This window comes from Anopheles ziemanni, chromosome 3, assembly GCF_943734765.1.
Source record: "Anopheles ziemanni chromosome 3, idAnoZiCoDA_A2_x.2, whole genome shotgun sequence".
Lineage (NCBI taxonomy): Eukaryota > Metazoa > Arthropoda > Insecta > Diptera > Culicidae > Anopheles > Anopheles ziemanni.
In genome coordinates, this window is record NC_080706.1 from 9767863 (window position 1) to 9794187 (window position 26325).

Below are 26325 nucleotides of genomic sequence, written 5' to 3' on the forward strand. Positions count from 1 at the left end.
TTTCCACACGCTAAGCAAAAGGCGAATCGGAAAACAAAGAAACGTCCGATGGCCAAAGCAAGCGAATTCCATGGGCCTCCGAAAGGCGAGCGGGGGAGGGAATCGCGGGGACAAATATACATTAACTTTCGTTCTGCTTTACAACTTTTCTGTGGCAGTGAGAGTTTGTTTTTGCTGTGTGTGTGTGTGTGTGTGTGTTGTGCCTTCTATTTATTTCGCCTCTTCAGTCCCAGCTCGACGACGGTTGGAGTAGTTGGCATTGTTGTTGTTTTTTGTTTTGGGACTTTTCCGACCCGAAACATGTTCCGTTTTCGGCCACGGGGAAAAAGGACACCACGTGGCCAGCGCGGCGACCGGCCCGATGCCAACAACGGCGTGCGGCGTCGGCTGCCAAAATGATATATCAATAGGCCTCCCGGAAAGAGACCGGAAGCTGTCGAAATGTGGTGCTGGTGGTGGTGGTAGTGCTGGTTATGCTCGTTGTTGTTGTTTTTGTTGCTGAAAGTAGACCGCGTGCCTCCACCACGGCACGACCCCGCCACGCCGGCCAACAGTCCAAACGATTCCGGAGTCGGAGACGCGAAAAGTGGCGAGAGAGAGACAGAGTGGCCGACCGAAGACGAAACAAGGGATTTGGCTTGTTTGTTTTCTTTCCTTCCGGCGAAACAAGGCCCACTTCAGAGTCGATGATAAACGACCGTTTCAGCGGGCAGCCCGAACGGAGGCGCGGCCGGGGAGGACGGCTGTGGTGGGAAACGATGGTGGCCCGATTCCATTCCGCCAAACTTTTGCCCGCGCGCGGGTTACACACTCCACACCACTGGAGGACCTAGCGGGTCGGGAAACGGAGGCGGAGGGACGAGGGGGTTAGGAAAAGTGGGCACTTCAAAAGCGTGTCCACGGTAGCGATGGGAGCGTGTGGGTGTGCGGGGATCGGGAGATGCTTTGAATGACAAAGTGATCTCAGCTATAAAATATGACCGACAAATATGTATCCACCGTAGTTTGACGGATGATGGTGGGAGGGAGGGGGGGCAGGGAAAATTGGATCGAAATGGATGGCTTCACGTGGATGACGCTGAGAGAGAGAGAGAGAGAAAGAGAGCGTTGCAAAAAGTGTGAACGGGCGAAGGAAAATGGTGAAGTTTGTCTTGCTAAGTACCTTCAAGGGGCACTAATGGAGAAAGTGGAATCAACCGCTTGGCTGTGTGTGTGTATGTGTATGTGCGCTTGTCTTTGGTAGACGATTTGCGTTATGAAACGCTTGCTACACGATATTGTTTACCCTAAAGCGTACACTGCAATGTTGGGCAGCTTTCGGCTCAAAGGAATAATTGTATAAGCGATATAAGGCGATGATAGAACAACGTACAGCAATTGCTCGCGTTGCAAAATTTTGTTTTCGGCCGGAAAAAACTTTTTCCCACGAGTGAAGCTATCATTTGTGTTTGAAAAGTACCTAACAGGACCGTGTAAAAATAAACAATCAAAGTAACTTTCCGATCAACTACAGAGAAAAGAATCATGAATCGTGATGAACTCCTTGTAAAATGAAATATAGAAATTGTAATATACATTTTGATTACGATACAGTTTTTTTTACTATAATCTTACGAGTATTGTACGGAAAAGATTGAGATTCAGTAGATCATATCTTTGTCTACAGACTACCTTTATAAAAGAACTCCAAAATGGTTTACAATTGACTTTTAAAGTGACTAAAATACTAAAATCAACCTTATATTCGATTTTGGAGGCTTTTTCTTACTGTCTCTACGAAAAGGGCTGATTGTATTATTATTTGTATATATTATTATTATTTGAGCTTAAATATTTCTCAAACAATCTACTTTAATAAACAGTTGGTGAAGAGTTTGCTTTCCCAACATCGCAGTAAAAACAGTCGAATGAAAAATTAAAACGTTAAACGAAACACGCAATGTGACGCAAACTGCCGACTCCTGGGATTTGCCAAACCGATTGGTTCATTTTCTTAAAATGTGCACACTTTCCCTGGCTGCATTCCCTCCGGGGGGCGGGTGCGCCCGGTTTGGGAAAACATGCGAAACAACAAAACTGCACTTAAATATCCTCCATCAATCCCGCTGAAGCGAGGCGAGTGAAGGAAAATTACCGTACCGAGCGAATCTGACTTTGATTAAAATTTTTCCATCAGCCAAACAGCCGTGCGTGCATGTGTGCGGGAGAGTAATTCGGTGTCATATAAAGGCGCCGGCTTGTTCTTCCTCAGCTGCCTTCCCACTCCTCAATCCCTCCCGTGCTGTGAATGGCGAAAAGAAAATGTCCTAACCTTTCGCGATCTGTCTTTTTTTTCGACGACAGGACGCGCCTCGTGTTCCAGTGGGAAACAGGATTTCCCCCGAGTGGGTGAGCGTTGGGTTTTAACTTCCCGAAAAACGAAGCCTGCACAAGGCTGTCGCCCGGATGTAAACATGTCAGATACAGGCGGAAAATTGAACGTAACGCGATTTTCATTTCAATCGCATGTTGCCGTCCGCTCGGATGTTACCGGATCCAGCCTTCAGACCGAGCGATTTGGAACGAGCGTCTCGGTGTGCGCCGACCCGATGGGATGTAATTTATTATTAACAATGTATACATGTCTGCAAATGGGAGCTTCACAAGCGGCGTCGTCACAATCTTTAAGTGAGCCCAGCCATCCCGCCAGGCAGTGCCTCCTTTTGTACGTGATGTGTGAAAGCTGGCCAGGCTAGCAGACGGGCCGGAAAGACAGGAGACCCATAAAATCTGCCTCACATCACCGGAAGCGGTTCGACACGACATGTCGAAAGTGACCCAGTTAATAGCGGCTTAATCAGCCGCTGGGGGCCAGGGCCCTCGATCTTTACATGAACACCAAGAAGGACCAACAAATCGGTCATTGATTTCCCGCCCACTCTCCCCCCCCCCTCCTCCTTCAGGAGCCATTCCAGATTGGCCTTTTAATTCATAAAAGTGAAATGAGCCCCATCCGTAGGACACCCCACCGAAGCCGAATCGGAAACCTCTTCCACCAGGCGTCTCCATCGGAGTACATTTCCTGGGGGTGCGCGAGAAAAACCGCCAAGCCCGAACCAAGTTCACTTCCGCTTCGCCATTTTCGTTCGTATATTTATTATCATAATTAAATTAAGGTTGTTATTTATTGGGATTTGTGGAAAATTTACGAGCGTACACGAGCGACGATGTTTTGCTGTGCCCAACCAAGACGACGACGACGACGACGAGTGCTGGCCCACCCATTTTCGGATGGGGTGGGCTGTTGACGTCTTGGTGAAATTTTCCTTGCTTTTCGTCTCCCTTTCCTAAACCACCATCGTTGTGGTAGCTTTCTTTCATTTGGACGAAAGGTTGGTTCCGGTTGTGTTTCACAGTTTCGGAAGTTTCCGTCCCAACCTCAAAGCAAATCAGTAGCGAAACGAAAGTGGCATCTTTCTCTTTCTCTCTCACACGCACACACACACACACACACATTATGTGCCGGAAAAGATGCGAGCGTCGTCCACAAACGATCGTTTGTTCATATTCGCACCGACAAGGCTATAAACAACCGGCACCGAAAACCGCCGAAATGCGTGGACACCTCTCTCCACCCCTTCCCCATCCCCAACCCAACCCGAGGCACCTCGTAGATCACAAACCAACTTGGTTAACACGACTAATGGGTTTCGTTCGCTTTACGCTCCGCGCGCTTTCCAACCCTCGTAAACCTCTGTTTTAGCAGGAGGAACAACATTGCTTCCAAACCTACACACACATATAGAGTTTTCCACCGGGCCGAGTTCCATTCGATAGCGGTAGGGATAAGAAAACCAGCTGGCTGGTGTAAAGTTGAAAACTTGTTCAAATCAATTTACAGCTCGTTTGTGGATCGGCCGGTGGAAGCACTTGGAAAGGAAAAGAAAAGACTTGAAATTTGGGAAACAAAAATTACTTAAACCATCCATCGCAGCGAGGAAAACTCGCTTCGAAAGGGGGCGAGTGGGAGGAGGAGGAGGCGCACATGCGAAGCACACACATGGAGAGTTTGACAAAATAGGGAAAATTTTATCAACAAGCCAAGGGGAATAACTTTTCTTTTCCGTCGCTTCGCGGTGCAAAAGCGAAAGCAAATGGAAGACGAGCGTCAGTACGTATGCTTTATATGCGCCAGCTCGTACAGTCGTAATCGAAGAAGTTACGGCGGCGGGAAAATTTGTAAGAGCACGCGTTGGCCCTCGTCATTGACTCCACCGGAGTTCAGTTTTTCTTTCCGTGCGCCCTCAAAGGAATTTAAATTTTAAGCACACCGTCGTTTTCCGTAGCTTGGAACGAAGTTTAGCATAATCGAGGTTGCGTACAAGTTACGGAGGGAGTCGGTTAGGGAAAAGTTACTCCTGCAGACACTCACACGAGCCCACGTGTTAGGTCCTGGAAATACGCATGGTTAAATGTTACCGGCTTGAGTGGCGCGAAACCTCATTTCCCATCATTGGCATGTGCTCGTGACTCGGGACGAAGGGCGGGTGCGTAATATGGGAAAGAACAAACTCCCATCCCGCCGTCAGACGAGCGCCCGTCAAGCGGAGAGAAGAGAAATGGATTTTCAAATTTAATTTCTTGCCTGCGAAAAAGAAAAACTGCGCGCACCGAATCATCGCAAACCGGCAGCGAAGTGGATTAATGGAAGTGATGTGCGATTTTCCTCTGCTTTTTCCCCCTACGCAACTTTAGTACAATGTTTCACTCCACCGAAATGGGGCTACATGCTCGAAGCACTGCAGAAAGTGTGGATGAAAATGTGGGTAATGAAGTGTAGTTTCCCACCGATAACGCGGGACGCAGCGTTCATCGCATTGCACCGGGGGAGGGGGGATGCTTTTCCGGCGAAGAGAATGGCCTTGGCCCGTGGTTCCGATGGTGTCCTTACTCGGAAAATGGTTTGGCCAAAGTTTCCCGACAGCACCAGGTACCAGGTAGACGCTTGGTTGTAGGTGGTGCTACGATGTAAAAACTTTACCACCCGCTCGTCGAGATTATGCCGACGAGTCATAATGAGCCTGAGGGATGGGATAACTCTCTACATCGTTCGAACCACAGACCCGCTGCCGACTATGGAAGCCATGGAGGTAAGTGTCATCGAGGGGTAAAAGTTTTAGCTCGTACAGACCAGTTTTCCGTTACCCATCTAATAAAAGCTCGACTGCATTCCGCTACAGCGGGTGGGCAAACGACGCTTGCCATCGAATCACTATGACAACATTTGCCTTCAATCCAGCTCAGGATCTCAGCAAAATGGCAGAGGCTGGATTAACGTGTTGCTTAAAACTCCCTATCGTTGTTTGCTAATCCAGGAGTGGCCGGAGAATCAAGAGAAGTTATCCCACTCGACTGGAGTGTACCTGGTTTTGGATATTCCCTTGCAGAGAGCAGGATTATCAAACTACAAAATTTGGCAAAACAAGACTTTAGTGACCTATTTTGAGGATGAAACCTGGAAGAGGAGTCCATGCACAGCTGGCAGATTATTTATGGCTGCTCCTTGAACTGGTTGTTGATTCCGATCGCTGAGGGAACCCTTGAGAGCCTGTTGTTGAAAATTTTCAACCCGAAAAACTTCAACCGGTAAGCATCACTCCAATGCTGGCTTAAGCGAGGCTTGGGCAGTGTTGAGTGGCACTTTGATAACTTTTGCCAAGTAGAGAAATGAAATGGGCAACCGGTGTCATTGAAACTGCCAGCTTTTGACAGATGAATTGATGTACGATAAATTGGTATAATTAATTTAATAATAAGCCAATTTAATAACCATCACGAACACACTTGAATAGCATCAATTTGTAGTTTTCATATACGCCCTTTGGCTTCTCTCGCAAGCATACTAATTTTAAAACAACAGCCTATGCTAGAAGGCTAGAAATGAGTTCATCTACTTGCTCCTTCCACACCGTCGTACCCAAAACTCTCCCAGAACATATTCTCCATCGAGCCGTCCCCGGAGGCGCACGCTGGTTGGTAAGAATTTCCAATCACTTCGAGCAACCTTGTGCTGGGCTGTCATGAAGGCAGATCGAAAGGGAATAACCATTCTCTTGGGATGGTTGCCCGTCGGCTGCTGCCAATCTCGATCCGTACCGGGCCGATAGTGCGTCAAGGGAAGCTCGGTTCAATGCGCGCGGGTGCGGCGGGAAAATTTGAATAACATACAGGGCCAGTTTAAAACATGCCTAGAGGACTAGAGAACACTGCTCGTTATCGTTTCCCGTTTCATAGTTTGGTACTCTACAACGAAAAATCACTTCAGTGTGCTATGAAAACAAGTAAAACGAAGCTAGAATATGAATTTGACTTTTTCGTTGAGCGTGATATTGAGAACATTTCAAAATTAAAAAGATGGAAAGATAAATTCACTGCCAAAATGACATTCTAAGATGATATAAATATACATTTTCATCGAAAAAAAAAATCTCTGTTTTTGTGCAGAATAGAAAAAAATGGTAGTTTTTTACCAAACTTAATTCCAAGCTAATTCGTGCATAATCCAGTGTACGTTTTGCCGTTGCTTTGCATTTATAAATAAATTTCAAAAGTAAAAACAATGAAAGTTTGATTTTTATTCCATGAAGCTGAAAGCGAAATCCAGCAGCGTTAACCAAAAGTATTGCTTTTGATGGTATGGTGGAATGGTTTTAAAATACCAACTCTTGAAATCCGTCGTACCGAAGCTTCGCGAGCATTCCAGCTTTCCATTTGCAACCTGCCAGCCGGAAGAGACATGCCATGAAAACTTTTCATGACGCAGTGCGAAGTTGCGATGGCAGGGAAATGCGTACGCTTGCGTTCCACAAAATGGCCGCGCTGTGCGCGTACAGTTCGGCGAAACATCCGCGAGATTATCCATTTTTCGCTCCGTTTTGAGCCTAACGGGGACATTTATAAAACATGCGATAGTAAAAGGGCACCACGGGGGGATTTCCATATCCCAGTCCGGTGAAGTTGATGAACGACTGGGTTTTTTTTTAAAGCTGAAAGACACCTGCACCGGGGACCAGGGCCGAGGAAAGATAATCGTTCCACTGGTGAACCGCATTTTCCGGTTTGAATTGGAGCTTTTTTTTGGCTTGGGTTTTTATTTCTCTGTCGCTGAATATGAAATCTGTATACAAATTATTCACTATAGGTAATACGAGGGACAACAGTTTTTGCCTCGTTCCTGTACTCCTGCATTACGTTGTGATTCTCCAATGTCTTAAGACAAACCACCGTTAGCACGCAGCGGGAAACCAGCTAGGAAGGGGAGCTAAGCTCCACTAAAGCGTTCCTGGACGGTGGCGAGGTGTTTCGAAAATCAAACATAAACATCCCCCGGGGAGTGGACACACGACGTTGGGTATTTGCATACCCATGGACGTACTCAACGTACTTATGTGCACGTATCGATGGCAATGGAATGAAAAGCAAGGAACAAAACCGACGAGCTACGTGGGATACGCGAACAGCATCATACATAAACCGCACCGGCAAGATAACGGCCCCTAGGGCTAACGTATTGTTCCACCGGACCTGCCAGAGATCCGGATAAGGTTGAGTCGGTACATTACATGAACGAAACAATGGAAACATTCTATTATTTCTTTATCCATGGTATTATTTTTTCTTTTGCAACCGCGTACTTTACCTAATGAGAAAGACTGCATATAAAAATCCGAAACGGAAAACACCCATAAAACCGCAATGTCACAAGTATACTACTAGTAGAACCGGTGGAGGCGCATGGTATTTCATAAGAGCCGGGCTAGCAATCACATCACAAGCCAATTAGAAAACAACACAATATCAAATATTCAGAAAAATTCCTTAATTACATGGAATTACTACGTACGAACCAGTGGAGCTTTCGTAGTATCAACCAACATCGATAATAGATGATTGTCCTTTACACCACGTTGTGATTGTAGATTAATGTTGATATTATTTGCTCTGAGAACCGACTCTTACTTACCTGTAAAGAAAAGAAGACACAAAGTGTTCATTAGTAAATGCATAGTTAAACTTTTTTTCAAATATGATTTTCCGTTTTGCCGTCAAGACAAGAACCGACGTGCTGCAGAAATGGTAGATTCATTAGTTAATCCCCGAAAGCGATTCGAAGGATCCCACCGTATGTTGCACATCCGATAGCCCGACAGGATGGCAGGTTTCAATGCATCCCTAACAGCATTAGGATGAATAAGTCAGTGAATGGAAAACTCCACCTGCATCTTTGTGGTTCCCTTTGTCACATCTCTCGATCATCCGAGTCTTTTTCCTTTGTTTCCCCGGCTGCCGGTGCAACGGTTCCCTTTTCTCCCTGCCCAATGCAAACGTGTCGCATGTTCGCCTCATAAGCTGGCATCGGTGAACAGAGATCGGAACATCATAGAGGAAGAATCAGAACATCATAGGGCTCGGTTTCTGCCAGCGGGAATGTGTGGAAAACTAGTTTGGTTTCTCTGTGAAGCTGAACGGAGCACGTACACACAGCACAAAACCGCCACGTTACCATCGCAACGGCACCGCCATCCCCATCCTCATCACCATTCCACAACACTTCTCTATGGCAACGGCGGAAGAAGATATTTGAGCACAATTTTCTTGTCGCAACGAGACAACCCGCGTCTGCGTTTTCCTCTCCCGGCCAGCATCCACCGAACCCAGATTGGAGCTGTGTACCGACTGGGTGCGATCGTCACCAAGGCATTCCTTCCGCCCCTCACCCCTAGCTTTGCTCCGGGCCTGCGGTGAAGGGACGGTTTGCTTGGTTTATTTTAATTTAATTAAAGTCCAACTGATTGAAAACATCCATTTGCTGACATCGTTCGTCTTGTTCTGGCAGCGTGTTCATAGTTTCTGTTCCCTCAGGCCCTCGGATGGGGCTTCCACTCTGCACCTCGTTCTCATTAGCACGAGAAATCCCGCAAAAGGATGCAGCGAAAAGTTGCTCTGTCTTTCGCCGTTAGGCTTCTGGCGTTTGTTTGCGTCGTCACAGGCGATATAATGCTTGATCGAATATTCCAAGGAGGGATTGCAAGACAGCAATAACATTATGAAGCATTACTAGCAACTTCCAAAGAAGCCCATATCTGCCGATTACAAATACGTTCTGGTTTTCAATTAATTAATGTTTAAAATTAATTAAAATATATGCAAGGCGCATCTGTTAAGTATTATCCATTAAGTTATTATTTTGCTACGGGCTCTCGTTTAGTAATAATTATAATTATGGTCGGTTCTTGATCTCAGTAACGTGGTGTTGTTACTAAGCTTTTATCAAAAATAAAAACATAGCGTAAATATTCAATGGTGGCGTTATGTAAATGCTGTAACCAAAGGCTCTTGAATTTCAGGGCCCTTCTTTTAAACAATAGATGTTGAGAAAAGTAATACTTTCTCAACTTGTTCCAATTTAAGATGCCAGGTCTCACAAAAAGGAAAACAAGTTCGGATAAAGGGCGGAGAATTCGGTACAAGGGATCTCATTAGCTTTGCGAGTCGTCTTCGGATTATCTTAATTTTCACAAAAAGAGCATCAACTCGGATTTTGTTTTCATTAAAACAGTTGAATTGAGTTGAGAGCATAAAATTTAAAATGTTTTGTAATCCTTAAAGGTTGTTAGTAATCCTTACAAGCACTTGATTAAGAAACCAATTTTACGATCCTTTTTATTTGTAAATCTATCTCCTTCCCTCTTCGTGTTAACGAAATAACATTAAATCTAAGGCACTTTTTATGAGCTACTGGTGACCTCTATCAATGGCTGCCTAATTTCGTGCCACATATTTGTTGTCCTTATGATCGTGTTGTTGATTTGCCAATCAGTTCCTGTGGGATGGCCGAGCCAGTTCGTTATTGCTATTGCGATGGTCTTATGGCCTTGCCGTTAGCCCGAAACACCGATTTACAGGCAACCGGCGATTAGACATGCTCGGCTGGCAGTCGATTTTTGCTAGATACTTGTAATCTCCATCAAATATTATTCGTAAACAAGCTGCCTCACAGTTCGGCAAGGCTCTGCTCTCCTCACCCCCAACACTGGATCCATTTCCACCCTTTTATGCTTTATCTCAATCCCACCCCTCATTTGACCTCCCCCGTTCACACCGAAGATAAATCGATATACGGGCACAGTTGGCAGTAAATTAGAGTTGAGATTATTTTTATGATCCACCCAGACACACAGACGCGAAGCGGTTCCAGCGAGAAAAAGGATTTACCCCGCACTCGCCCGGCTGGGTCGAGATAATGTTTTCTTCGAAGCAGCGGACCAAGAAAAGCGTCAGGCCGAAGAAAGCGAGATTGTTGACTGTGTACGTTTTTTTTCGGGTGGAGAAGAAATAATCAAGGCAAGGGTGTGAAGGAAATGGTAAGAAATCTAGGTCAAAATAGCATCCAGAATAGAAAGATGTGAAGATGTGTAAAAAAAATCAAATCGGAAAATTTGCCATGTCGTGTGTAATGTTTTTGTTTTATATATTATGATTCACTAGCTTTCCGAAATAAGCCATCTCAGGATGTGCAGTTTAAATTTAGGATAGAAAAGGTACGTTGACTTAAAAGGGATATGTGGGCGAGGAGTTATGCCTCCTTTCGACCATCCTAGAAGGATGGAAATTTATCGCAATCGCATGAAAGCGGAACGAGAAACCCGTACAGCCTTACAGCCTCGGAAACCGAAACGATATGCTCTATCGCCAGTAAAACCATAAACGTTGCCAGCTATCTTCTTCCTAGTCCCCAGTTGACCTGCACCGTTCGGTGGATTGGGTCGGGTTTTTGATACTCATTTTTATCCCGCAAGAATGGGGGCCATCGAAATGGGAGCACTTTTGGGCGAATGGCATTCCCGGCACAACATATTCCGGACCGGAGAGATAAATCAAACCTCGGTTATTATGTAACGCGAATGTTTGTTTCGATTAAGTGATGTAATGACGTTGATTTATGGCTCCCCTGGCCAAACTTTCCGCATTCGCTTCGCTCGCTTTTCTTCGCCCGCGACGTCTCGCCGTTTGTCCCATTCGTTTTCCGAACAAAACAGACAACAAACAACAACGAAACGCTGCGAAATAGTATAAAGTTCGCCAGTTGTAATCGGAAGGGGTTTTTTCCTGCTTGTTTCCAGTAACGGAAGACATGGCGTCTGTTTTTGGCAGAGTTCCCGTTTTTATTCCGCCCGTTGAATTGTGGGTTATTTCTTTTGCGCTCGAATTCGGTTGGAAATATGCACAAGGCGGCATAATTTTTCTCCCACCCACCCACCCACCAACCCGCCGGGGGTTGGCCTTTCCCGGGTGGATCAATTCATTCGCGTCCGACCGATGGACAGACGGGACCCGCGAGAGCACCAATATATTATTTAACTGAATTAGCTCCCGAGCGCTGTCCGAGTGCTCGGGTTGCCGAGCGAAGAGAAATGGACAGTTAATAGCGATCATAATTTATGTCGCGCCCTTCACCCTTCGCTTCGACCCTTAATCGAGGCGGTGGTATTTATGTTTATTTTTACTCTGTCACTCGGTTGTTGTTTTTTTCTGTTCTTCCGTTCAGTTTGCGTCTTCATCTCGCTCAGCGGTGGAAAATCCTTCCATAATTCATCCATCCAACGGGCTGCGTTGAACGGGTTTGCATTACAAACAGAACCGTGAGTTACGATTAACGCGAATGTTAAAAATTTTACACGTAATCTAGTCTCAAAAATTACTATTTCCATTATTGTCCTTAAAAAGAACTAATCAAGTTTCGAACTAGTCTCTAGTAATTGTCTTTCCATTCCATTTCTACATAAATTCATAAATGGAAATTGATGACATTTTTCATTGAAAAACGAAATACAAATATCAGAAAAAGAATCATTTCCTATTAAAGCCATGCGCCATCCACAATCAAAGGATGGATCTGATAACCCCGCAAAATAAGTTGGGCACGTTTATCTGGAAATTTAATCGTGACGGTCCAGCAAAAACTTGATCCTTCAGTTTTTCCAGCCCCTCCCAGGACCGGATTCATGGAATCCTCCGACGGCCGATGCGGAGAAGGCGAGACTCTATTTTTCCAATAACCAATAACACTATTAGCGAGATCAAAACGATGACACTCTGTCACACGCATTCCATCAGCGTGATTGGTTCGTTATCAATCGCTATCGGGTCGTCGAGCGTCACGGCCGGGCTCGAGATTCGTCGCTCCACGCTCTCGTTCCTTATCGTGGTTGCCGGCGTGCTTCACGGCGACGTCATATGCAGATCAAACGCCTACAGCCGAGTTGATCCCGACGGGCAACGGCCCCCCCCGAAAACCACGGCCACAAAACGGCCCTTTTCCTTTGAAGCTGCTTTTTTGCCGGGCTTGTTTGTGTGTGTACTTTGAAATCAGGCCCGAAGGCTCACACAGCCGGAAGGGAAGACGGTTTGGTGCGATAAGCGTCGAGCATGAAAAGGATCCCTCGAAGAGCAGGCGTGGGAGGGGGGGTCGAATTTATATCTCCCACTTCCGATCGATGGCTGATGTGCACATCATCAACCTCGCAGTGACGGTGCACATGACAAGTAATTATACAAATTGAAGTGTTCGGGCAAGGCCGGTGCCGACCCTTTCGGGTTAATCTCGACCCGGCCACGGCCATTGTTCGTCGCCAGGCGTTCGTGCATTCATGCATGATCCTTTTTTCGTTGTGGAACCCCGTGCCTGGCTTTGTTTGGCGATAACGACGGGCAACCGGAGCTAAGGAAATGGCCTGGTCTGGTTTGCGTGCAGCGTAAATTTACGATGACATTCAACTTGCCGATACAAACAGGAAAGCGCCCGTTTTTTTTTTGTTTCCCGACAACAAAACCGAGCCAGTGTACCGAGAAAAAGGGGGAGCGTTATACAAAAGGGAGTTTGGCGTTAAAATGTGGTGCCAACTTTGGTTGGATGTTTAATTTAAAGTGACAAATTGATTTTTCGGAAGATTTGCGGTTTGTTTTCCGGTTGCTAGCTAACATCGTTCAACGATGCTTTTATTCGCAACATTTCGTCTTTGCTCACATTGAAGTCATTACATTGTTTCAAGATAAGATTCTTGTTGGTCTATCCTTTAATCACGTAAATTGTTTTTTAATAAGAAGTATCTTACCATGCGGAGCAAATGTTGAACATTCTTTACCGAACATTAAGCTATCTCTATCGTCTCCATTGGTTTTGCTTATGAAGCCAGTTTGCAAACACGTCGCAGTCTGTTAAAAATACTTGTTTTAACCACAAAACCTCCGTCCTACACAACATAAAATCCTCCCCCAAACACACCTGAGAACCATTTAAGTACCTTTGCAGCATGCTGCATCGTTCGATAATTTGATGGTGGCACCATTTTGTGGGGCTCGTAAGGGCAATGCCAAAGTTCAAACGAAATAGAAATAAAAATGTTGCCACGACAAGCGTGCCTTGTGCGTGTGAGAGGTCAAGGGAGACAAGGCGGTTTCCAGGATGGCAAGGGAACGATCACCCGAGACGGCGTCTGACAGCATCGAATTAAGGCAGAGCAGAAGGCGTCGATAAGCGGTACGCACGAGGACATTATTTGCTCGCAACACGAAGGGTAGGAGAACTGAAAGGGGGCGGTGTGTATGGCTGCAGCAAACTTTGGGCCATGCGACAACAGGCGCACAACAGACCACCGGAACCTGCCACCCGCAGACCGGCGGGATCTCGTGCACCAGACGACGAGTCGATTGCTTTGATGTTGCATGCTTTTATCGTTCGGTGCTTGTCTACACCGCCAGAAGGGGTGGGACGCCATCGGGGGCGGGTGGTGGATGGTGGTTTTGCAGATGCAAATATTCAATTTGGTTATAATTAACTCCTCGGTGCTGGAGTACGTGCGCTTCGCTACGGGGCAACCAAGGGCTCGTGTCCTTACCGAGGCTTGGGTTTCTTGAGTTTTTGGGCAAACGGCTTGACTTTCCACTGCAGAAGGAGACATTCCAAGCACTTTGCTGAGCACAATGTCCCGTGTAGGATACCGCGGTGTGTCCTCTTGTCGGTCGCCATGACAGTTGATGGATTGATTGTTCCTGCCGGAGATGCCAAGATGCCCGCCTCGGCGTGGTTTTGTATTGTTTGTCTTGACAATGGGGTTGTCGCGCTAGAAGGAACGGAAGGAAGTCGTCGTCGGGAGGATTAATTATGGCCCGTGTGGGCGCACATTCCACTGCGTGTTGCGACAAAAGGGTCTACCCCCTCTCCCCATCCACTCCAGCACACACCCACCGAGGATAATGAAGGTGAGGGTAGTGTTTGTTCCGATGCAAATTCTTGTCCACGCGAAAGACAAATAATCCCCCGATGGATTGTGATCCCTTCTTGCGGGCTGCTTGAAACAACCCCGGACGCTTTGAAGATATTTTAATAGACCGGACATTACTCTACCTTACTGTCTATGCAACAGCACCGTCGCCCAGCTAGAGTCACTAAAGGAGTTTACTAATACCACTCCGTGTGCGAAAAGTTATCCGGAAATCCATCCGTGGTTTTCAAAGCGCAGGATAAACAGAATATACTATAACACTTGGCCCTCAACTTTGATGCGCTGGTCAAATTGTAAAAGCCCCCGGGTGGTCGCTTTAATCTTTCTACAGTCTAATGGTTTACCTTGGTTTGCCTTGGTTTTAACATGCTTCTGAGAGGGGGAGTGAAAACTGCCGAGCGCATGCTGACAAGATAAATGATGAACCATGACCCGGCCGTGTTCCAGCACCGTTGGTTTAGTTTCCCATTTTCCCCTCACGTCACGCCGATACCGGTTGGAAACTCGCCCTCGTTCGATTGGATCTAGTTTTCGGATGGAAATTAACATTTTTCGCACATGGGATGGAAAGCCCGGATCGGCTGGAAAGCGAAGGGGCTAAAGGTGGGCGGGGCAAAGTTTTGTGGTTAATTAATTTCGTTTTCGGTTCCGGATGGTGAGCGAGATAGGAAGAGGGAAACAGAAAAAAATTGGTGCGTGGAAAAGAGAAAACGACAGTGATGGAAAAACGTCGGATAACTTTCGCACAGTTGCGCGTAGTTGAACTCCACTTCATTTATTGGACGGAACTCGTTCAACTCGCCCAATTGCCTTCCATCGCCGGCACCATCACTCCATTAACCGAACGGTTTTGCCGAGCCCTTCTTCTCCTCCTCCTCCTACTTCTTTTTTCTTCCTACAATCACCAACCAACCAACCAAACCAATCCACTTTGGCAGCCGAACCGAAGCAAAACCCAAGGACGGGGGATTACTGGGCACACACACACACACAGGAAAAACGGGACAAAATATAAGCAGCATTACGGTTCGCACGAAAAATCGAACCATGGTTGAGTGGAAATGGGTGGGTAAACGAAGTGGTGGTGAGAATAAAAAAAAATGCGCCTCCACTTCGAGCAAGCGCAACTTTCGTTTACTGCTAATTTAAGTAATTGATTTTGTTTTCCGTTGCCTTCCCGAAACGCGTCATGCCTCTTTCTGGCTCCAGGTTTTTTGTACCCCCTCTTCTCTCCCCCACAGCACCCCACCTGGTGCGACTTGGAAGGATTTACTTCTCCATGCACGGTGCGTTCCATTGATTGGTTTTGTCGAAGGCACCAAACCATCTCCGGAGCGATTCTTCGACATTTTCCGAGTCGACGACGCAGCGTTAAGAACGAACTGCGGCTGCGAGCTGGAGGGAAAAGTTTTCTTTTGTGCAGCCACCTCGCCTATCCGTACAAATCCGTCCAGAAAAGGCACACCGCCACTCCGGAGCTTAAAGCAGCAACCGCTCCTTTTGCCGCGCTGTTGCGCCACTGCTGGCCCTGATCCTGCCGAGGCTGGACGCGTTCCGTTTTGCGTTCGGAACGGCCGCTTTCGAAAGCTTTCTCACTCGCGCCCACCCGCTCCAAACCTTCCCCCTCCCCGAGGGGTAATGAAGTGGTAAAGAAACTTTATTGCTCGTAAAACTTGTTAGATTCCTGCTGGAAGCGCTTATAAGTGCATGGGAGGGCGGTTGCGGGAGGACGGAATTTGTTTGGCAAACATGCGCCGGAAGGTTACGTCCCGAACGCCTTCGTTCCCATTGTCGTGCCCGTCGCACATTTCCGTACTAGTTCTTGGACGATGAAATTGTTCAAATGTTGAATTTAATTCCATTAACGACGCAAGAAAGACGAGTTGTGTGCAATTGTGTTAGGCAGAGATTTGCATGTGGTTTGAAACTGGGTCAAACTACTGCCGAAAGTGTGTTTGTATATGTGTGTACGGGCCAGGTAAATTGCTTTAAATTGTTTTGGGTTTTAACGGAAAACAACTTTAAATTCTACTTAGTGTATTTAAATACAATTTGAAAATAAATTGATACTCAATACTTAAATCAAGTTTTACAAACAAAAAAACAATAATTATGTTAGAAACATCAACACTCCACTAAGAATAAAAACAAGTCGGTGTTGATGAGAGTGTGTTCTGCATTGTAATAGCTTTGAAGTCCCAGAACGAAGTCAGATTATAAACCGTACTTCGCAGCCTTCACCACAACTAGCACAACATCTCAAGCATCTCCCGGGTACCGTTCGGACCGGAGTTCCGTTGTTACTGTTATCGATTTTTGCGCCATCAAGCTCACTAAAGTTCCTCCCCCCCTTACCGTCCCCCCAATCACACCGACCGTGACGTCACCGTACCCAGGAGTCGCCCGGATTGTGCAGTGTGAAAACTTTCCCGAGCCATTTTATTGTCGATGACGTTCGTCCAGAGTGCGGAGAGCGGGGACGGGGGGGCTGACATCTACCCAGCTTCCATTACTACCGGGCCGGAGCAAAACTGTAACGACTGCAGAAGCACCCGCCCCACGAACGGCCAGACGAAAAGCAGTGAAGTGTATGTGCTCTCAGCAGTGAGCAGCTATTGACATCGTCGTCGACGGGCGAAGAAGAATGGAATCGACAGCTCGGCCCCCTCGGTTGCATTTCCCCTTGCTGTACGATCTCCCACCAAACAGGGAAGGTTCCACCAACAAGCGGGTGCTTTCCCCGGGCCAGCCGGGAAAAGTGCAAAGTAAAACAAAGAAATGTGATGGTGGCGCGGGAAACCAAGGGAAAACGGCTGCATGAAGGACTCGCTGGCGCTGCACTGCGAGTGGTGCATTTTTATCCCGTGGTCCCCCGCTGGGAGTTTTCCGCCACGTACCGCACCAGTACAATATTGTTTTTCCGGCGGGACCGAAGCTAGCCCAGCGTGGTGGCAATGTTATTCTCAATCGCTGGAGCATCTTGAAGTGGAAATCTGCAGTAAGCAGTGGGTAACTGGTCCTGGGTGGGATTGGGTTGGGGAGGCAGTGCAGAACATTCTCAACCATGGGGATCCTTTTAATGTGATAACGCTCTCAAGAGAACGGTTTCCAGCTCCCTTATCCGTAGTTTTCGCGACTCCCACAGTGACCCGAAAAGGGGTTCAACAAAAAGAGGTGGGTGATGGGGAGTGGGGAGGGGAGGGGGGAGTAGAGAAAAATACTCCATCGTGTAATGTCGTCCGGCAATGTCCTACCGGAATCGGAGTGTTGCACTCAAGTGTTTGTCGTAGTGTGAAGAGGGGAGCACGGCGAAAAAGATAAAAACCGTCCGAGTGAACGAAAGTGTGTGTGTGTGTGTGTGTGCATTTGAAGTGGGGAAAAGGGCTTGGAAAGTATTTTAAGGCCAACCAGAGTACGCGATAACGGGTGAAAAACAGAATGCACGAGCAAAATACAAATGCGAGCGCACCAAGAAAAATAAATGTAAGGAAAAACAAAAACAAGAAATAAAAAGAGCGGAGCTCGTTTGCAGGATCGTAGTCCTGAGCAAAAGAAATAAAAAAAACAAAAAGTGGTTGAAGAGTGTAAGCCCCACTGAGAGTGCCATTAGCATTTGTACTGGCAGATGGTTGGATCGAGACCATCGGATCAAGCGACAAAGGCAGAAGAGAAGAGAGGCCATTAAAGAATGAGATTGTTTCTAGCGCAAGCATTTAGAAAACACACGAGCTTAACGCCGGGAAATGGGTAAATCCGATGATCGAATGAGTTGAAACACAACCATTGCTGGGAAAAACTAGCGTATTTGCTTTGACGTATAAGCAGATGCTTTGGTACATATTTACTGCACCAGCGTGGTAAATATAAAACTCTAACCAGATCTGCAAATAGAGACAAAAAATCTCGTTGTTAGAACCCATTTAATTGAAAGCAGAAAAAAGAACTATTGTTTGATGAATGACATAAAAACTCTCCTCAATTCCATGACGATTTATGCTGTAAATACAACATCCATTATTTATCCTTCTATGGAACAGATTTTGAAGCGATATAAACACGGTAATTGAAAATGTTGCCGTGTAAATATGCACGTTTATGATAGATGTGATGTTGTTTTATCATCCGTCATCATTCTAATGAATGAACCTGTTTTTTGTTAGATGCAGTTTTCCATTCATTTCCCTCGCATTATCACACGGCATAGCAATAGTTGAGATTAATTAATCAGTTGAAAGACCATTTTGATGGAATCTGTCATGATTATGGTCGATGCATTTCGCGGAATTACCCGATCTATCGTTGCCTCTTTAAACATTGTACTATTGTGGTTGTGGTTAATCCTCCATTGCATTGGTTTATTTTGAGTTCGTGTGAAGGCGAAACTATCAGAATTTAAGCACAAGAACCAAATTTGATTTGATCGAACGGATACCATCGCATTATGTGTAATTCCATTTAGCGCAAGAATTGTTAAAAAATGAATGCTTTTCTCGATATTCTTTGGCGAATTAATTTATAGATATAATAAGCTCTTGTACAGTTAACATAGAATTTCCACTGCAGAAAGAGAACATCTACCCTTTTACAGGTCCAAAAGAGCTATCGCACTTCCTTCACGATAAATAAGACGCGTTGGGGAAATAGAATGCGAAACTGGAACCTGACGAACAAAATCAAATTACGAAATTCCTCCAAAGTTTGCCCCCCCTAAATTCGGGGGACCCCCGATGGTTGATATCAACCCGTTACCGCGTGTGTCATGTTTCCGCCGGCCTTTCATCTCTATTCGAAAAGGAAAACCAAAGGCATTTCCAGACTTTCGCATAGTTGTCGGGCAGAACCGGGGTCGACAAACAAGCGTTCGCACTGCCGTCGCACGAGTGGCTGAGTTTTAGCGTTCTTTTCTTTATTTTTCCACCCCTCGGCGGAATGGGGAATGTTTGAGGTTGACTTTTAAAGTGAAGAAAGTTGATCATGTAAGCTACCGGGAGCGTCACACGGACAATCCGGGGTGGTATTCGAAAGATGATTCACCTGAGACTGCTTCTGTTTTTCTTTCTCGATTAAAATAATTTTCTACGCGGCACAAGCTTCGAAACAAATTAACTAATGTTTTTCATTTTTGGACCGGACCGGGTTGAAACATCAATGGAAAATTTTCAATTTCATCTGCAGAGAAAGCCACCATGCCACCATTGAGTCACTTTGAAAGTGTCATGTTTCTGCATGTGCGATAAAAGTTTAACCACCGCCAGGCTTAAACATGATATAACCGAGAAACAATCTCGCACAAAACAAAATAACATTCACGTGATTCAACTCGGCTTGATTGCGCAATTCTGCAATGAGGTCACAATTATAGGGCAGCCATCTCATTTGAAACAAAAGTCGTAAAAACGCCCTGTTTGCGAGCGGTTGAAGCACATTCGTCATGCAATCGGTAGTTTGCCTTCCCATCGATGTGCGAAATGCTATTGAAATAAAACTGCAATTATTTTGCAGAGCAATAAATTTATCGCGCATGGTGGAATGAGGTGCGATTAAAACGTTACAACCTGCCGCTGTAAAAAGTTTAACGCAGAAAAACGCTTTCCCGAAGCGAAATGATGCGAACGAGAAGGGGGAGTACCAGGGGCGTAGGGTCGGTGGGGTTACCAGACTAGAAAGGACCGAACGGGAGTAATGTAAATTCTACGTGATTCGAGCGTTCTGCTTATTTGGGTTATCCGCTCCGACTGACGAGAACAGCAAGATTGTTTCGTCTCCCGAAACGTAACAAAAAGTGGCCATCGGAGTGAGCATTTTCTTTTCTTATGTTTTCCTCCCCCCTTTCTTAATGATTCTATTTTAATTACGCCCGCCCCGTGGGATTCGAAGTGATGGCTCGCCGGCGTGAGACGGTACAGGAATGTCCCGCCGAGAAGTGCGTTTTTCATTGTCACCAAACCCGCACGGTGCCGGATGGTGTTTTCCTCCCCGTCCATGGCTCCGATGCTAGGGAAAACGAGAAAAATAAAGACGGCCACAACTAGTTTGGATCAATTCCTCGAAACGATCGCCATTCAACTGTCTGATCGAAGTGCCGGTCTGAGTCGACGAGGTCATCCCCGCCATCGGTGGGGTGGAGGAAAATATACGGCGAAAAAACCGTTGCCCACCGAACGCCGGGAAATTAAGTAGGGTCACCGGGCGGAGGACGACTGCATAAAAATGCCGGCCGGGTCAGTACGGTGGCCTACGATTTGTCATAAATCTTCGTCCATGCGGCTGCCTTCGAATTGCTGCTTCTTAATCTCGGGTGTTCCCCGTTGCCAAACACCGGCGTACATGTGTGTGTATGTGTGTGTGTGTGTGTGTCGGGCCGAAAACCGTATCATTAATCCTTGGCGTACGGTGGGAATCGCACACAGACCACGAACCGTGCACGCAATTGGGACGATACGGCGGCATGCCGATATCGTGCACGGGAGTTCTATTTTTCACGACGCAACTTCACCCAAGGATGGATTGTTTTTTTTTTGCTTTCCCGTTTTATTTTTCGACAGTCTTAAAATCAAACCAAAAAAGAAACTCGAGAAACATATTCCCCGCGCTTCGGCACAAACCCTTTGCCCCTCGGGAGGCCGGGAGGTGTGAACTTTCCCGAAGAAATATTTAAAGTGTTTAATTGTGTTACGCGCCGAACATAAAGCGCTTGGTCGTCGTGTCGGCTCTCAACACTCTGCTGGCGAAGTGGTTTTTTTTTTTCGTATCCATAGCATCTCCGTTGCCATTGTTTTGTTTGCCGGCGAAGACGTTGGTCCACCGGGTGGATGTGGGATGGCCGAATTTTAGTCTCGCGACATGTCCAATGGGGGAAAGTAGGTTAGTCAGTTTGTTTTATGTTGATAAATGAATCAGTACTGACACCGGAAAGTTGTGGAAAAATATAACATTTACATACAACAGTAGTTTTTAACGAATCTTACGTCTAGGAGATTTTTATAATTTTGAAGTTCTATTTCCTTGTTTATTCTCATGAAGTTTTGATTTTGTGTTTTCAATTCCAGATTGAAATTTTCGTTCTAAAAACGTGGCGTCCACGAGGCGCACTCTAGGCTAAGAGTTTTGAGTAGTGAATGATTCATCTACGAACGCAACCAACAACACTCGAAGCCCTCGCTGATCGACGGTTGCCATCACGCATCTGAAGTTTTGCGTCCTTCAGGTTCAATGGCGCCTTCGTTGTCGTTGTCGGCGCTCGACAAAATAAATAAAAACATTCCCATACATTCCAGATCACATCCCGTTCGGTTTCCGTATTCGGTGCTGCTGGCAGTCAGTTTTCCACCAACAATTTCCCGCACAAAGCAATGTTCCTATTCGCAATTGTCAACGTAAGAAGGCAACGAAGCGGGCAACGAAGGAAACCGCGCTGGAAAGTAAGTTTCCGTTTCCTGAATGCGCAAACAGAAATCGGTAGGAAAAAATAACACAACCAGCAGTCGTCATTCATTCCGGCGGCGGTGGTGACGGCGGCAGAGTGGGGGCACAAAACGTTAGGTTGAAACTTTTTAGCTCAAAGAATATTTTCTTCCGCCGCCCGCTCGGGCACTCTCGACACTCCGGGAAGGGAAATCACGGCCACGCGAGGAATGGCATCGCCGGAACGGCAGCCTACAAACAGCAAACGGTAAATGGTTGGCAATGATAGAACTTTCAAATGAGTTTTTGCCTCCCCTCAACCCGACAAAAAGCCTTCTAAGGCGAACGAGGTACAAGAAAATGGAAGTATCTTTGCGTTCGGGTACACTGCTCCAGCTGCTTGATGGATTTGCCGTTCGCAATTGGACTTTTCGCAACTTCACCGTTGCATGAAGCGTTGTTTCAGGCAGTGGAATTAAATTGAGTCCTGGAGCTCAAGGGCGAACGGGAGAGTTTTGTTTTCCCCTTGGCAGTGTGTGTGTCCGGGAGTTGACGATAAATATTAATGAAAACAACCACCGGGCATCGAGCTGGGGAAATTGTTTTAAGTAAACATTTTTACCAGCTCCGTATCGAACCCAAGCGTCACACTTTTAAAGCATCAAATTCAGCACTTTGCATACTTGTTTATTCAAGCAGCTTAAAAAAAGCGAGTGTGACTTTGAAAGTAGAAATTTTTCTGATTAAAACTTCGTTAGTTTCACGTTAGAAAAACATCATCTACTAAAAACGTGAGCGATTTCCATCCGTTTTATGAGTTTGTTATCGTTCATCTTAGTTTTATTATGTCATACAGACCGAACACAGCTGCCTTTAGAAGATCACCATCGTACGCGAATGGACGTGGAGATCTTACTGCTGTAGAGCAATTTGCTGGCCGCAATCAGCTGATAAGACTTGTGGCCAGTCGGGTCTGGTCTAAACCGCACAATAAACCAACCGCCCAGCTATCCGTCACAATTACCGGGATTAGGCTAAACAACTCGTTTGTTTGTGTTTGTACCGCTCGGCGTGCGTGTCGCCGTCTTAGGTCGTTTTTATCCATCGCCTCACTGTGACAAGAGACACGAGGGTCGTCAGTACGATATCTCACCACGGTCGTGATGGAGTCCGGAAGGTCGAAAGGTGATGTTCCGGCGCCGAAAAGTGGCCGCTGGTTCAATCCACAGCTGTTGCAACTGAAGGTGACGCTGTTCCTGCTGTTTGGAGCCACCAGTGCCCTCATCCCGTACCTCACGATTCACATGCAGAGCATCGGGCTGACGGTGGAAGAGGTTGCCTCCGTGTACCTGACGCTGCTGTTCACCTCCTGCCTCAGTCCACCGCTGACCGGGTTTCTGATTGATCGCTTCGGGCGCTACAAACCCGTGCTGCTGTCGAGCATCGTGCTGAACCTGGTGGCGCATCACTGCATCCACTTCATCCCACCGAGGGCGGACACCGTCCGGCAGCACACGTACAGCGTCGAGGTGTCGGAGAGGGGTCCATTTATGCACATCGAGGTAGGTGTTTGCGTTGGCTGCGCGAGTGTGTCATCGAGTGATGAAGTATATCTCTTCCCCGTCGCTAGAGCAACTTGGGCCGCTGTCCACACAAGTGGACGCTCGACGCGGCGCAATGCGATGATGGAGAGGTGGTGGAGAATTACCCCGCCTACCTGTACGCCGCCAATGGAACGAGCGAGCCGAGCTGTGGCCCTTACAACGTGAGCAAGTGCGTGCTGCAGTCCACAGACATCACCATAGTGACAGAGCTGATCCCGTCTGGAAGCGAGTACGATCGGACCTTCTGGATGTATCTAGTGGTGCGCTTCGTGGCAACATCGATGCTGGCCTCGACACTTACCATCACCGATCCGATCGCACTCGACATGATCGAGCAGCACGGTGGAGACTTTGGCCGGGAGAAGCTGTTTTCCAGCGTGGGTATGGCCATCTTCACGCCGCTGACCGGTTTGATGATCGACGTGATGTCGCGCGGGAAAACAGTCACCGTCTACACGCCGGCGTTTTACACCTACGACGCACTGTTGCTGTGCTCGCTGGTTTCCGTCTGGCTGATGCCGATCGGACGCAAGACACCGTCGGAGAACGTGCTGCGGGATCTGGGAAAGCTGCTACGACTGCCGCACGTGCTGGCCTTCCTGGCGTTCCTGTTTCTGCTCGGCAACTTCTGGGGCTTCATCGAGAGCTACCTGTTCGTGATCATGACCGCGATGGGCTCGCCGAACTACCTGCTCGGACTGACGTACACCGTCGGGACGGTCGCCAGCATTCCGATGATGGCCCTGCTGAATCGGATCACGCACCGCGTCGGTCACGTCAACCTGCTGGTGGTGGCGTTCTTCGCCCATGCCCTGCGAATTCTTGGCTACTCGTGGATCTCGAACCCGTTCTGGTGCTTCCCGATCGAGCTGAACGAGGCCATCTCGTGCTACTTCATGTGGGTTGTCGCCACGACGTACTGTGCCGTCCTGGCGCCGACCAGCATGGTGGCCACCCTCATCGGTGTCGCCGGCATGGTGCACTTCTGCCTCGGCAAGGGCATCGGTTCGTTCATCGGAGGGTTTTTGATAGCCCGCGTCGGGCTTAAGCTTGCCTTCCGGTACGTTGGCTATACGGCCGCCTGCTGCGGTGTCCTCTACAAGCTCGTGCACCTACTCTGGCTGCACAAGTACGACCGCGAGCGACCAACCAAGGCCGTTGTGGAGCTGGTCCGGCGTCGCGCATCGATAGTTCCCAAGGTGGACCAATTCGGCAGCGCGATTTCGTTCACCCAACCGAAACCAACGCACGGCGATCCGGAGGACGTCCCGGAGGAGCAGCTACCACTGGAGAAGGGATAAACGAAGCGGCCGTAAATTGGGTCTCCAATAAAAACAGCCCACTCCTAGCTAACCCGCGTCTACTCCATAGGGCCCACGGATCATAAGTTATGGTATTCATATCCATTGGTAAAACGGTCCGATTTACCCTCGTTAAGCTTCCTTCTTTTTGTCCCTGCGGAAACCACATACGAGTGTTCGTGACAGCCGGAAGGTCAACCATTCTCTCCCTTTGCGATAAGTTTTGCGAACCTTCGCCAGCTCGGTACCGTCGCCATCTTGTGTATAATTCATGCCGCAAAACTCCAACACCGTGGCATCCCAAAGACGACCACAAAAAAGCATCGAAAAAAAAAGTCCCTAAACTCATAATGAACGGTCTCTAATCAAGTTCACCCGGAAAGAAAAGAACAGGCAACTTTGCAATCAGACACTTTAAACTTTAATAGAATGATCCTCCAATGCTTTCCCCGTCCCGAGGAAACCCCAGGACCTGCCCGCAGGTGTGGCACATTTCGATCGGGAAGAAACTCGGCTCGGGGTCGCGATCGGAATCGAAACGACCGCAGACCACATGCTGATTTTCGTTATTAATAAAGTTTCCAATCGTTACCCTCCCCTCCGACCAAGTTCCTGCACATACCACCAAGCCGCTCACAATGATACCATAGCTTGTTTTTTTATGTTCCGCGCAGGAGTTTTTCTTCTAGAAGTTTCGTTTGGATTCAGGGACGTTCCGCAAAGTTCTGCCGGAACCGAAAGTTGGGGAAAAAAATGCGTTTTACGAGCGTATTGCTCAGCATCTCCTAAAGCTTCTGTTCGGGTCTTTTTTTTCGGGAAATGCAAACCAGGGCACGCCCCTAGTGCAAGGGACACACAGAAATCCAGGCTATCGAAACTCTTCGGGAGGAACTTGTGCATGTCATGCCATTCTAGGGCGAGTCGTGTCACCAACACCAAGCGCGATTCCCCGTAGTGAATTAAGATTTTTTTGTGATGACTCTAATTGAATTTTGATGAACTTTGTCTTGTGTGCACTCCAGATATCGGGTGCATCATGTGCGACAGATTTTAATATCACCTTGCGGGGAAGCCGACATTGGCACTAGGTATATAGTTATTCACCACGAAATGCAATATGACGGACGCACTCATGGCTGTATTATAAAAGCGAAGCATATGATGTGCGCGCTTAGTAGTACTTTATATATGAAAGATATTATTTGTTGTCCTTGGAACGATAAGACAATTGGTAAAATTTCGTTACCATTTCCACAAAATATAATGGTATGTAACGGACAGGAAATAACCGAAATATCTGAAACTACTTATGATTTTGCCATAAATGAGGTTATGTTGTTTACTTCGAGATTTTTAGAAGGATTCACTTATGTCAAAACAATTCTATGCAGACGGGCACGTTTCCTATGCTGTTGTTGCAAAAACATCCACGATGTATGTTCTGTGAAATGCTAGGGAAATTTGTTTCAAATATTACATTTTGAAAATTGATCCAGCTTTGAAAACATTAGCAGAAAGTAGAAAATAATGATGAGAAATTCCTCTTCCAACGTAGGCTTACAGCACTCCAGAAACTATTCGCTGAGCTGGCGGATCAAAAGAGCCCGCATTCGCCATTAGGCGGGACTTTGGGGCTTTAACGGCACGCTGGCTCACGGGATGAACCGGTAAGTCTTCGCGCACCGTTCCCGG

The 26325-nt window shown here is 47.0% G+C and overlaps 1 protein-coding gene across 1 annotated transcript; it reads left to right on the top strand.

Moving 5' to 3' along the window:
- Positions 1-22891: 22891 nt before the first annotated feature.
- LOC131289800 (major facilitator superfamily domain-containing protein 6-like) lies at positions 22892-24633 on the top strand. Its single transcript, XM_058319113.1, has 2 exons — positions 22892-23374; positions 23431-24633. Exons 1-2 carry the CDS (start codon positions 22892-22894, stop codon positions 24631-24633), a joined length of 1686 nt encoding a protein of 561 aa, XP_058175096.1.
- The last annotated feature ends 1692 nt before the right edge of the window (positions 24634-26325 follow it).

What these genes read in the sequence shown, in the direction of transcription:
- LOC131289800 (XM_058319113.1), top strand. Translation starts at nt 22,892, where the DNA reads ATGGAGTCCGGAAGGTCGAAAGGTGATGTTCCGGCGCCGAAAAGTGGC. An exon ending in CTAGAGCAACTTGGGCCGCT is followed by an intron (nt 23,375 to 23,430) that starts GTCCACACAAGT and finishes GAGGTGGTGGAG; the next exon opens with AATTACCCCGCCTACCTGTA.